We start from the raw sequence: 14,636 nt of genomic DNA on the forward strand, positions 1-14,636 counted from the left end.
GTTGTCTAATTTGTCGGTATAGATATTCCAGACCCTTGAGGAAATAGACCATGGGGTTGGCGAAGACGGAACGCGTGGCCACTTCCGGGTGAAAGGCCGAAATGGCTGCAAGATGCACCTTGATGGATGAAATTACCAGGCCTTGCTGTTTCAGGTGTAGTAGGCACTCCAGGATGAGAAGAATGGGCGCCTGAAGTGGGGGGGTGCAGTGTTGAGCACCCCAGAATGTGAACCTTTTCCACTTTGCCAAGTATGTAGCCCTAGTGGAAGGTTTCCTGATGCTGATAAGACCTCCCTCACTGGTTCTGAGCATAGGAGCTCCATGGGGGTTAGCCATGAAGCTTCCAGGCCGTGAGATGGAGGGACTGTAGGTCGGGGTGGTGAAGGCGACCGTGGTCTTGGGTGATCAGGTCCAGCAGGAGTAGCAACATAATCAGGGCATCTATCAACAGCTCCAGGAGCGTGGTGTACCAGTGTTGGAGACCACACCGTTGCCACCAGTATCACCACCTGTCCCTGCTGGTCTTGAGCAGGACCTTGTGTACGAGTGGGAACTGCGGGAACGTGTACAGCAGACGTCCTGTCTAGGGCAGGAGGAACGCATCTGCAAGCGAGCCCGGGCTGTGTTTTTGGAAAGAACAGAATTGCAGGCACTTTGTTGCTTTGTGTGATGACCAGATCGATCTGGGGAGGTCCCCACCACTGGAAGATGTTGTGTATGATATCCGGGTGGATGGACAACTCGTGGTTGCAGAAGGATCTGCTGAGGTAGTCCGCTAGCTCGTTCTGTGCCCCTAGAAGATAGGACTCTTCCAGGTGAATGGAGTGGGCTATTCAGAACTCCCATAACCGGAGGGCTTCCCGATATAGGGGAGAGGAACGAGCTCCACCCTGCTTGTTGATATAAAACATGGCAGTGGTGTTGTCCATCATAACTGCCATGCACTGTCCATGCAACTGCGCCTGAAAGGTTTGGCACACAAGTCGGATCGCCCTCAGCTCCTTGATATAGATATGGAGCGAGAGCTTGTCCTGAGACCAAAGGCTTTGTGTCTGGATGTCTCCCAGGTGTGCGCCCCATCCCAGCGCAGACATGTCTTACCAGGGGCAAGGAGGGCTGGGGGCTGTTGAATGGGACTCCCTCGCACTCGGATTGAGGGTCGAGCCACCATCAGAAGGACTTGAGGTGGAATAGTGACCACAGGGTCCAGGCTGTTACACCCTGGATGGTAGACCAACACAAGCCACGCTTGGAGGAGTCTGAGCCTCATTCTGGCATGCCGGACTATGTACGTGCATGCTGCCATGTGGCCAAGGAGACTCAGGTATACCCTTGCTGTAGTGGTCGGGTATGGCCTGAGGCCTTGTATGTCTGCCATTGCTTGAAAGCGGGCCTCTGGTAGGAACGCTCAGGCCTGGACTGAGTCCAACAGTGCACCGCTGAATTCTTTTCTTTGGGTCGGTAACAAAGTTGACTTAATCCACCTCTCGAAGGTGGATCTGACGAAACAGACTTGAGACTCCACCTGTTCCCTGGAATGCTCTCTTGAGCAGCCAGTCATCGAGGTAGGGATATATCTGCACCTGCCTCCATCAGAGGAAGGCTGCTATGACCAACATGCACTTTGGTGAACACTCGGGGGGCTGTCGACAGGCCAAAGGGGAGGACCGTGAACGGATAATGGTTGTGGTCGACCACAAGCTGGAGGAATCGTCTGTCTGCAGACCGCATAGATATGTGAAAGTACCCGTCTTTCAGGTTGACAGCAGCATAGCAGTCTCTCAGATCCAGAGAAGGGATAATCGCACTCAGGGAGACCATGTGGAACTTCAATTTTTCCATGAACTTGTTGAGTCCTCGCAGGTCTAGAATGAGTCTGAGGCCCCCCCCTTGGCTTTGGGAATTGGGAAATATTGGGAATAGAATCCCTTGCCCCTTAGCTCCTGAGGAACCTCCTCCACTGCCCCTACGGCTAGGAGCGTCTGCACCTCCTGGATAAGGAGTTGCTCGTGAGAAGGGTCCCTGAAGGAGGACAGGGAAGGGGGCTGGGAGGGAGGGGAGGAGCAGAATTGGAGAGAATATCCCACTTCTCCCGTGTGAAGAACCCATCGGCCAGATGTTATCTGGGACCAAGCATGGTAGAAGCGGGATAGGCAATACATGAAACAGTGCTCTGTACTCTCTAGGAAAGCCTGAGGAATGTAACCAGGATTTCTTCCTCATGATGATTCCAGTAGGTTTTTTGGGGAAAGTTTGGAAAGTGTGTCACCAAGGATAAGAGAACGCAGAAGCTCCGACTCAGACCATGCGGCGGTGAGAAGCAACTGATGATGTGGTCGGTTCACCCCGCCCTTTATTGCCTCGGGCAAAACCACAAGGCTATACAAGGGCACATGCGCGGACCAACGGACACCACTATATTGAAAAACTATGGCTCTAGGCGCATGGCCCATAACCCTCATTGGACTATAGAAGAGACCATCACTTGAAGAAGAACTTCTGATTCAATTATATTAGCAAATAAGTGTTCATACTCAAGAGGAAGAAATTTAACAATTAACTTTCCGTCTGAGTTCTTCAACACTAGTCTAGATAAGTGATTATAGTGCTTTCCTGTCAGTAGAGGAAAACAGAGTACCTGCAATTATTTCACTTACCCTCCACTTACAAGGAACTTTCCATTTCAGAACCACCAGTAACAACCAGAATGACCCAACCAGGACATTCTTCCATAAATGAATTTTTGACATTTTATAAAACTTGAGAGAAGGGGACTGGATTGTTGTAGGAGAACTCAGGAAGCAAGAGTTTGACAACTAAAATACTACAATATTATTTTTGGCTATGCATTCATCCTAGCAAGTAAACCTAAAAGAAATTGTTAGGGTGGACTGTTATTCTTCTCACTCTACTACTTTGCATTACTGCCCTATATATTTTTCTGTAATGCAAAACACTTAAAAACAACACTATCAGAAAGAAACAACTGGTCACAAACTTAAAACAGAAAAAAAGGAGGAAGCATGTACTGATTTTGGGGAGTCAAAACCAAGATTGTTGCTCAGTCCCTTCTCCCCTTTACTTAACTGCTATATCCCTGCAGAATTCCTATTTATGGCCTATCATCCTCCCACCTAACCCCAACAAATCTTTAACTCACTCCAATGCTCTCATTCCTTCTATCAAAAAGATAAAGAGTCTAGACTATTCTCCACAAGGCTTCACCTCCTGGACCCTAAGTCTTGCCCTACTACATCTTGCCTTTTGAACTCCAATACAAGAACTCCCTTCTGGATCAAACTCCCAGCTACAGCAATCACCTGATTTCCCACAAGAACATGCAAACACATCTACCTTTCCCCACAAAAGATCACTTTCTCTTCCCAATACTCACCTTCAAAAATCCTAGAACACCCATGCCTACACACTTGTCAATTCAGGAATCTCACTGGTGGAAACAGAACAGTCATCCTAAATTTATCTTGCGTGTCCCAAATTACTTTTAAAAATATGCAACTCTCATTAACTTCAAATAGACCTACTTCACAATGATTCTATAATGTATTACTCTTCAAATTCTTTGTCCCTTTGGGGCCATCTAAAATCAAACTTGACTGGATGCAAATAATCCAGCACTTACCTGTGCAGTTTCCGTCATTTTCTTTTCAAAGTCAGATTTAGCTGCAGCATACTTTTCTACATAGAGTTTATAGGTATCTGTAGCTTTCTTTGATTTTATTGATGCCTGTAAAGAACAGATTACACAAAAACTATTAGAATACAATTATATTTTTCAATAAATTTATTCCAACTTAAGGCAATTTATATTTATCATTATTGAAAAGATGAAGATGGGGATGATTTATTCCAAAATGTCCAACACGGCATGAGGCAAAAGATAGTAAAATGTGTTTTATTAAGATTCCACTGAATGGTAATTTAAGCACTTATAATAAATGATCGTATTTTTATTCAAACCCCATACTGTACATGAAATACATCATTGGAAGTGAAACATTTCAGGGTGCACCTGATCTTGGTGAAATGTCATAAAAGGTAAAGATAACTACAAGTCTGACATGAAAAGTAGAAAACTAGAAAGTGGTGAGTAGCAGAGCTAGGAGGGAGAAAAGGCAGCAGAATACATGTTTCTGGGTACCGACTATTCTGGGGATGGAACAAGAAAGAGGAAAGGAAGTATATAATGTTTTCACCCCTCAGTTCATAGAGAGCCGAGAAGCCTTATTAGATTCCCCTATTGGCACTAACTAATCCATACATTGTTTGTTAAAGTATTTTAAGAATTTTGTACATTGCTATGGAGTAAATGATTAGCTCATTTTAGATATCACAAATAGATGTTTAACTGAAGAATAAGGAAAAGGTGCAGGAAAAATGCAGGGTCAGAATACAGAGCAAATAAGATGTAACAGTTTCAAATAATATTTTAAAAAAACTATTGGAAGCCTCAAGAGGCCAAAAATGGGAGAATCTGGTTTCGAAAAGGGAAAAATAAAGAAAATAGAAAGTGCAGAAAAGGGATTCAAAATTGTGCTGGATTCTGTGTCACTGGAAATGTTAAAACCAAGATTGAACGTTTGTCTAAAAAAGACACGCTCTAGTTCAGGGATGGGCAAATTTTTTGGCCCAAGGGCCACATCTGGGTGGGGAAATTGTATGCAGGGTCATGAATGTAGGGCTGGGGTTGGGGTGCGAGAGGGAGTGCGGGGTGTGGGAGGGACTGCGGGGTGTGCAGGAAGGAGCTCAGGGCAAGGGGTTGGGGTGCAGGAGGGGTGCGGAATGTGGCAGGGGGCTCAGGGCAGGGGGTTGGGGTGCAGGAGGGGTTCAGGGTGCGGGCTCCGGCCCGGCACCGCTTACCTCAAGCAGCTCGGGAGTGGCAGCAGTGTGCAGCGAGGCTAAGGCAAGCTCCCTGCCTGCCCTGGCCCCACGCCGCTCCCGGAAGTGGCCAGCATGTCTGGCAGTGTTCCTCGGGGTGAGGTGGGGCAGGCAGCTCCGCCGCGTGCTGCCCTCACCTGTGGGTACCACCCCCGAAGTGCCCATTGGGCACAGTTCCCTGTTCCTGGCCAATGGGAGCTGCGGGGGGTGGTGCCTGCAGGCAAGGGCAGTGCACGGAGCCCTTTGCCACTCACCCCCCCCCAGGGGCCACGGGGACCTGGTGCCAGCTGCTTACAGGAGTGGCACAGGGCCAGGGCAGGCAGGGAGCCTGCCTTAGCCCCACTGTGCCATGGGGCTGGCAATCCCGTGGGCTGGACTGAAAGCCCTGATGGGCCGGATGCGGGCCGTAGTTTGCCCTCCCCTGTTCTAGTTCAAATAGGAATTAATTCAGGGAAGTCCTGTGGCCTGTGTTATACAGGAGGCCAGACTAGATGATCACAATGGTCCATTCTGAACTTCAAATCTAAAATAATTTCATTATTTGAAACCACAAGATTTTTTTTCCTTTTTGTAGGTATTAATAATCTTAAAATATATTGGTATGGCAGTGCCTCTGTATTAAGTTGGGTTCAGTTTTTCATGTAAAGTAGGGATTTGACCTTTTTAGTACAAAGAACACTTCTCAAAATTTACAGCATATAATCCAGAAGTGAAGACTGAATTTTCTGAAGGCTTTGTACTCTTACCAGTTTTGAGTTACAATTAGGAAAAAACATTAAGTTCTGTTTTTAACTAAGTGTCTCAGCTTTTTTGCAGCCTTTTGTTAAAAAAACAGGTGATTTCTCCTTAAACTTTCTGTACATTTAGAACTCAAAAAACTAGAGTTGAATCCTTAATTACAACCCACCATGTTTAGATACACAAAGTTAATTACTGTTGTGTATTATCTTTGTTGTTATAATCACAATTGGCTCTTACACAAAATAACCATTATTCCCCACAACTCTCAATCAGACTGATGCGACCCACTGAAACTAATCATCTCCTCTGTAAAGATGGCAACTATTTCACTAAAGACTTGAAATATGAAATAACACTATCCCTGTTAAAAAAAGGCCACTATCTGTCATCATTACCAAAAGAATTAAAGCCAGATTGTCCTCAAGAAAAGGATGGTTACATTCTGTGTGCTGATTAGAAAACACGACTGAAAACTGAGGAGGACAGTCTACCGTGAACCTCAGTTCAATCGGGGGGGAAGTAGCAGCCAGGGCTCCAAAGGAAAAGAAACTAAGGGTATGCCTGCACAGAAAATCAATCAATCAATCAAACCCATGGCTGCAAGTCTCAGTGCACCAGTCAACTGACTCAGGCTCATGCTGCACAGCTAAAAATTGCAGCGTACACATTTTGGCTCAGGCTGGAGCCCAGGCTCTGAAACCCGGTGAGGGGAGAGGGTCTCACTGCCCAGGCTCCAGCCCTAGTCCTAACAGCTTCATAGCCCTTTTTAGCACTGGTGCACGAGCCCAAGCTCTAGCTCTGAGACTGGTTATGTGGGCCTTTTTTTGCTGTGTAGGTGTACCCTAAGAGTGCTGGAGCTTTCCAGCCTTTGCCAAAGCTCTGTGGCATAGACAGAAATTTCTCCACTCCGAGGAATCATGGCTGGTCTTGCATAGCAGAAATGGCCCTCAACGAGCTCTCCCACACATCAAGAAAACAGACACGACTGTACTGGAATTAAAGAGGGTAGAGATGGGATGCACCAGCCTCACCTACAGTTGCCAATTTTGGTTGGATGTATTCCTAGAGGTTTCATCACATGGCAATCTTTAATTAAAGATTAATCTTTAATTCCTGAAACCCCAGGACAATCCTGGACGGTTGGCAACCCTAGCCCTGGCCCCTTCCCATTCCTGACATACAATTAATCCCTTGACCCATGCTTTATTATTCCCATGCCTTTTTATCTCCACAAACCATAGGGAAACAGAGGAAGGGGACATTCCTGCCCTCCACTTTCCAAATACCCTTCTGTACCTGCAGTATTAAAAACTCATGATATTTCATAAACAAACACTTGGTTTAAAAGAAATTAAGGTTGTGTGTGAAATCTCCCCAATTCAAATCTTTAAAAAGCAAGGAAATGTCAAGTTATGAGACTTTTAAGCTAGGACTTATTTTATTAAATTTAAAAAATGGTTTAAACTTGAAACAGCAGATAATAAATTAACAGTCTAAATGCTGCATCTATGGTTTATAATACAGACAAAAATCAATTTGTGCTTTGAAGAGGGAAAACTTAACTACTTTGTGAAACTTACCGAGGAAAATTATTGAACAAGTGAACAGCAAATAATCAAACAATATCTTTAGAGTTCTACAAGCAGGATGTTTGCATGTGTACACAAACACACTCAACAAGCAACTATTGGTACTCCATTTGGTAGATTTACTGTAACTAAAAACTTGGCTGTCAGTCAAAAAAATATTGTAAAGTCATTACAAATGGAGAAGTTCAAGATTTTTGTGCTAACATAACAGGGAGCAAGATGAAACCATAACACAAGCTAGTACTAAGATTTTAGTGTCAGATAGTTGCTTAAGGTTACGCAATTTGGTAATAAGATTTTTCAAATACTTTCCTTTCAGATGCCTCAGTACAATATCTGTTCAATGTTTGATTGTATGATGAACTTTCAGTAGACACCCACTATTGCACCACAGAGGTGCACATTCCTTGTCTTCTGATAACAACCGTTTCCCTATGTTTGTGATATAAAGATATATTCTGTCCTCCTAAGGTGGTCAGAGACCACTCTATCCAGAGTTGACTGGTACAACCTTTGGTAACATGTCTCTGAAGTGTTTTGAGGGTGTACTCTTGAGTAAAATGGAATAAAAGAGAACATAATATAGACAGAGCTGGTAGCTCCTAATGGGAGCACTGATTCATGCAGCTGTATATTCAGCCAATGCCTGAACAGTCAGTCATTAGTGTTTAGTGAAGATTTGGAGAGTGTGCCAAATGACGGCCTTTGCATGAATCATCAACCCATAGTTCAACTTTCTCCACTCACAAACTGGACATTACACAGCTTGAGTGTTCTGATTTTAAGTGTACAAGACATTTCCAGAGACATGTAACCCTCCTGGACACTGGATCTTATCTATTCTGCTATAATATACCTTGAGGCTTTTAAGTCCTTTCATCAAGCCTTTGATGAGCGTGTCAACTAAATTTGCCCTCCTGCAGAGTTCCAGTCTATCTAGGTAAACTATGGCTTTTCCTCCTGGGCTGGGGCAGAAGCTAGGAAAGGAGATGTCCTGGTTCAAGTGAAAAGACAAGATGACTTTAGACCAAAGACTAGGACAAGCTCAAAGGACAATTTTGTTGTCGGTGAAAATCTAAGGAGAGAGGACAGCCAGCAATCCTATTTGCTGAACCAAGGGGATAGTCAGCAAGAAAACCACACCGAAGATGAGAAAACTCTAGTCCAATAAGTGGAGGGCCTCAAATAGTCAAACAAGGATTCACATAATCACTGTAGAACGAGGTTAAAACTCCAGAGTTAAAACAAGGGATCTGAAAGGAGGTAGCGAAATATCACAACTTTCAAGAAACAAAACAGATAGAAGGATCTCACTGTCCCCCAATCCAATGACTTTTTTAGGATGCTAAATCCCAACATTTGGGCTTCCTTAGAGCTGGGGGCTAGTCCCTTGTAAATGTAGTCCAGCTAGTAGAGATCATTTGGCCCGCACCAGGCAAGAGAAAACTCTCCGCACCAAATGGTAGGCAAAGCAGGTACTCTTTTTGCATGAATAAAATACCGTCAAGGCTACCCTGTCCGAGGTACTCCTAAAGGAGTTATGGTGTCTTGTCACAGACCAGGTCCAAGAGACTTTGGGTTTCTAGATCCGGATGCTGGTGCCTGCCAAAAACGTGGTGGGACAGAAGAAGAGGGACCTTGCTCCTTTGGGACAGGATTAAGAGATCCATGTATCAAAAACGTCTTGATCATTTTGGAGCAATAAGAATTAGTCTGGGAATTGCAGACTACCTCTTGATTGGCCAGAGGAAAATGGAAGGGAAGACATAAACTAAAGAAAACTCCTTGGAATGGCAAACCCATCCTTTGCAAAGTCAGTAGATTTCTCCTTCCTCTGCAGCAGATACGCAATCAACTAATACTTTTTTTTTCTTTTTAAATTGAGATCAGATCCATGCTCAGGTTTCTCTTCCTGCCAAAAAACTTCCAACATCAGCAACCCCACAGCTGGGAGCACTCCTGATCTACTGAACCAGTCCCACTGTGCAGTTAAGTGGGAGGAATGTGGAGATATTTTACTGAGAGGAGGATCACCTCTGCCCATGAGAACATGAAAGTAGACCTTCCCTCAACAAGTTTAGGGTATGTCTACACTGCAATGAAAAGCCTGCAGCACCGAGTGTCAGACCACAGGTCAATTCAGATTAGTGTAGACGTTCCTGCTCTGGATTGACCATGTGCTCTGAAACCTAGCAAGGGGAGAAGGGTCTTGGAGCATCTGATTTTAATAAGGGGGAGGGATAGCTCAGTGTTTGAGCATTGGCCTGTTAAACCCAGGGTTGAGAGTTCATCCTTGAGGGGGGCCATTTAGGGATCTGGGGCAAAAATCTGTCTGGGGATTGGTCCTGCTTTGAGCAGGGGGTTGGATTAGATGATCTCCTGAGGTCCCTTCAAACCCTAATATTCTATGATCTATAATCTTATTTTTAGCCCCACAGCCCGAGCCAATTGACCTGGGATCTGAGACTCGGTGCTGCAGGTTTTTCTTTGCAATATAGATACACCCTATGTCTCCAGTTGCCACCTTGGCATTACTGCTGTGTTGCGAGATTCTGAGTATGCGTCTTCCTTTGATTAAGTCCTAGAACATTAACAGGCCTAGCATGACTGCCACAATTCAAGAGTGAGTATATGAAGCTTTGTCTTCCTTTGAACCAACAGAGCACAAATAGGCTCTCCACCCTGCCAGACTTCACATTTGTGGTCAACTGGATTCTACTTTGGGCCCTAGAAGAGGGAAATTTGTCCCCGGCCTGGTATGCACTGTTCTCCAGAGATGGGTTTATCCAATCTCATCTACTATTCAATTTCTTACTGGCTGGAAAGGTTAACCAGTACATCTCTTTGTTCCAAATATCTAGGATTCATGATAAACTAATAACTACATAACAGAATTTAAACAGTTTAATACCTCTTCAAGCCATTTCAGTATAAATGGTATCTTTGGCCAGGCCAGTTTTTTCCAACCTGGAAAAATCTCCCTTCATCCTCATTTCATTCTCACAGAAAAAAAATTAAATTGTTAAAGAAAAACAGGAAAATAGCTTAGGAGGTCATTGGCATCTTAGACAATGAAGCTAAAAGAAAAATGAATGAATGTTAACTTCTGTCAGTAACTTTCTGATTGTATTATTATCCAGGCATTAGGATAACAGTAAATAACTACTTATATCAGACTCTAAAGCAAAAAATGTATTCAACTAAGCAAAACAGAAGCATAACCTCAACTCATGTATTTTAAAATAAGGGAATTTGGTATTTACATATTTGACTGCACTAGATTTAATAAAAAGATGTAGCAGGTGCTGAAAAAGTTATACCCAATTTCAGTAAATGCCAGCAAAAAACAAAATAAAAACTGCATGATGTGTTTAAACTACAAACACAGTTTGCACAACATTTAACAGTGAACAGGTCAATTAATCAAGAGACAAGGCAGTGAGAAAATAGTGGTTACAAACGCCAGTTTCACATGAAACAGGAAAGATGAAACTTATCTATTGCAATTTTTGACGTTGAATATTTCTCTTAAAGTAATAATGATGAGCCAATTCACAAAATGCATCATAAATTACTAAACAACTTGACAGACAGGTTTCAGAGTAGCAGCCGTGTTAGTCTGTATCCGCAAAAAGAACAGGGGTACTTGTGGCACCTTAGAGACTAACAAATTTATTAGAGCATATGCATCCGAAGAAGCGGGCTGTAGCCCACGAAAGCTTATGCTCTAATAAATTTGTTAGTCTCTAAGGTGCCACAAGTACCCCTGTTCTTTTGACAAAACACTGCATTTAAATAGGACTTTGCAAAATTACCTTGTCAATTTCTCTTTGTGTTGCTCCTTCCTTTTTCAAACGTTCTTGTTCCACACACTTAGTATTATAGTTCTCTTTTGATTTCTGTAGGGCCTGAATAATACTCTGAATGTTTTGCACTGCTTCCAAAGTTCCTGAAACTTCTTCTTTAGTCTGTCAAATATCACATACTTGTCAAAAATGACCAGTTTAATATTTTAACTGTAACAAATAACTGAAAACACATAAAATGGAGAGTGAGTAACCTTTTTATGAGCTTTGATTTGTTCATCTCCATACTTCTGCACTTCTTTTATTAGCTCTTGTAATTTCCGGACAAGCTCCAAGTGACAGCTTGCTACTTTTTCTGTTGATATTTTGAAAACATCCCAAACTGGTGCAAATGTCCTAAAAATAAAGGTTACAGGGAGGAGAAACATTATTTAATGTTGAATTCAATTTTTTTCTTTTTAAAACCAGCTACAATTTTATAATAGAACCCTGAGGTATTGATAATATACTTATAAAGTGCACTCTCCTCTAAGAGTAATGATATAAAAATAGCACATTCTTATTCAAATCCATTCCTTTTCCTATTCTACTAACTTCAAAGACAAAATTAAATGTTTACTGCTTTTTTCCTCCTGTTAACCATGCACAGTCAACATAAATAAAACAGAATAAATCAAGCTTACTCAATCTTATCCATTGTAAGTACAAGATATAAGTTCCAATCTGTTATACCCACATAAACCCACTGAATAATAGAATTGCACAGATGTTACTAATCATACTAGTGATACTGCAAGTAAAACACCCATGTGGACTCAGAGCAAGATTGAACATGCGAGGCTGGCTGTTTTCAGAGCAGAACCTCACTAAGGATGGAATGAGACTTTTAGATGCTTATAATGCAGAAAAATTACCTGTTTGGCTGAAACCTCATGCTTGATTTTAGCCTATAGCAAAAAATTTTGGAAAGTCACAGGAAAATCTTTTGTCATTATCAGATAACTTGAAAAGCTCAAAACAAAACCCTTGTTTTAGCATACTTGGCTAAAATGACATTTAAGTTTAAGATCCTATATTCAGTGGCTTACACTTTCTAAAACAACATTCTGGACTGAAGTTTCTCAAGCCTGTTCTGGGGCAGATTTTTTTTCTTTTAGATATCTTTAAAATCATAGTCCATATTAATGATGCAGTGACGATCAGAGACTGAAATAAATGCAGGCAAAGTTTGATGAAATAACTGAAAAAATGTATCTTTGTCATTAAGAAAATAAGGAGTTAAATACAAACACTACAGTAGCACCATATAAGATTGCAGTACTAAAAAGGAGATTCAGAATTAATGTTCAAGTCCATTAGTGTATCCCTGCAAATATGCATTATAATATTCTTTCCCTCTACAACAGCTTCCCCGTTGTTATCAATATCTCCCAGGGCATAGCTGAGAGCCTCTCCCCTCATGGAGTTGGGGAAATAGCTATGAGCAGGGTCTTCAGACATTTACGGCCACATTTCCCCTCTCCCCCAACTTTTGTTTTTCTTCCTGACTGAGGCTGAATCTATTTATGTAAGGAGGAAGGAAAATATCTTGGGTAATCAGTACAAGTTAGCTACGGCACCAGGACAGAGTAAGTGTGAGGTGCTTGTTATAGGGCAGGGGGGATTTAAATTAACATTCTGTATTTCTGACAATTTGCAGTCTTTGTTGTTTGTTTCTGTTCATCCTACCTCTTCTGACTGTCCGCTCTCTGGAGCAAGGATCGATATATACTCATATATTCATATATACTCTCAAACAAGCCATCTTAACTTTTGTCATCTTAAAATTTAAAAAAGTACTGTTGTATTAAAAATGTCATACTTGAACACTGAACATGACACCTACAGTGAATCTTGCCATGTGATATTTCTAAAGATGGTGTCATATCAAGCATAAACCATTGCAATTTTTTTTTTAACTTTTAAGAACAGATTCACTAGCACACAAAAGCAGCACAAATAAGCTAGAGAGCATTGCCCAGTTAAGCTGTATTTACAGTTACTTTGCCATGCAAAGCAGCCAGAATGTATTGGTGATTCTGTCCAGTTTTATCATACTACTGGCTCATCACAACCAATAGAATTGTTGCAAGCAAATTAGCTATAAAAGGAAGGATAGTGATTGGTTGAGTTACCTTTGACAACACAATGGACCCACTTAAGAATTAACTGAGCTATTGATCTGACCCTCTCTAGCCAAATAACAATTAGATACAACTATTAATTTAATTTCAACTTAATTTCCTAAATACAGCCTATGCACAATATTTCAATGAATTCTATCTATATGGAAAGGCTGAAGACTCTGTTTTTTCTGTTACTAAGATAATTCAGGACAAAGAAAATACTGACACAGATGCTACATTTCTTATAGGATGCATTTCTTATTTAATTTGAAACTAACAAATTTACTCTGAATTTTCTGAAAATTCAATCTGTACTCAGAGAGTACCTGCTGTAACTCTGGGGAAGATCTGTTGTATTTTTCATACATAACAAATCCCTGCTTTAGTACAAAATGGAATTCAACCTTAATTATAGAGCCACAACAGCCATCTCCATAATTGTTCCTCCAGTAAGACTGTATAAGTAAATGGACTTGTGAACCATTTTATATTTAAACTGCACCTTTTTCTATAATCCTTTTTTCATATATCCATGTGGATTTTATAACTGCTGCATAATCATGTAATTAAAAGCCTTATTGTCATACAATGCATTTTAAAAGATGCCAGAGTTAAGGCTGTTACTAGAACTTTAATTCTGTTAATGCAACATTCAGGTTGAAATCTTAATTGCATAGTGTTTAGGGATTAATAATTTTTCTTTTATACAAATATTAACTTACCCAAGCTGCGTGTAATTGCTTGCTGATTTGGCTAGCTTTGTCATTGACCTTGAATATGCCTCCTCTATTGTAGCCCTGTTAAAAACAAAACATACAAAGTTCCTAATGTTAAGTAATCCAAATCACAAATCAATAAAGCTATTAGGATCCATGAAGATATGTGCTTTAAATGTACAGCAAAGGAAACACAGCTTACCATGTATTGTTTTAAAATGACAAAGGCAGTGTTTTCAATGCACCCTCATAAAATCCACCACCAAATTACATTTTGTGTGCTAAAAGTCAGAGATGGTAAATAGTGTGGCGGAATGGTGCTTACAAACACCGAAGAAACTCAGCTCTTATGGTTCTTTTATCAAACTGTCTCAAGAGCTTCACAATAAGGTGGGAAGGGGGAGCCATTCTGCCTCCATACGCTGCTGGATGATTTGCCAAAGGCTGTTTTAGTACTATAAATTTCTGAATTACAGAGTAGTGCAATTGTAACACATGCTTTTACAAGATATTAAATGACATTCAAATAGACAAATACTAAAAATAAACAAAGCAATCACACATTAATTGGTGAAGTAAGTTGCACTAAAAAGGTATTTAAAAGAGAAATTCTAAGAACTAGCTCATCTTTTAAGATCCCTCTGAACTGCTATAATGGCATACTGTGATTTTACGCGTTGTTTGGGGTTGGAGTAACAGCATGGTAGGAATAATGTCATCAT

General features: G+C 41.5%; 1 protein-coding gene across 1 annotated transcript in view; it reads right to left on the reverse strand.

Moving 5' to 3' along the window:
- Positions 1–14,636, reverse strand: part of FCHO2 (FCH and mu domain containing endocytic adaptor 2) — a 207,857-nt gene that overhangs the window by 156,576 nt on the left and 36,645 nt on the right. Inside the window, exons 3-7 of the mRNA XM_065405887.1 lie at positions 13,921–13,995; positions 11,288–11,429; positions 11,043–11,195; positions 8,084–8,221; positions 3,642–3,746 (exon numbers count right to left, since the gene is read on the reverse strand). Of these exons, the coding sequence (XP_065261959.1) occupies positions 3,642–3,746; positions 8,084–8,221; positions 11,043–11,195; positions 11,288–11,429; positions 13,921–13,995 (613 nt within the window). The remainder of the gene's footprint in view (positions 1–3,641; positions 3,747–8,083; positions 8,222–11,042; positions 11,196–11,287; positions 11,430–13,920; positions 13,996–14,636) is intronic.

The sequence above is a fragment of the Emys orbicularis genome, chromosome 6 (genome assembly GCF_028017835.1).
Source record: "Emys orbicularis isolate rEmyOrb1 chromosome 6, rEmyOrb1.hap1, whole genome shotgun sequence".
Taxonomy (NCBI): domain Eukaryota; kingdom Metazoa; phylum Chordata; order Testudines; family Emydidae; genus Emys; species Emys orbicularis.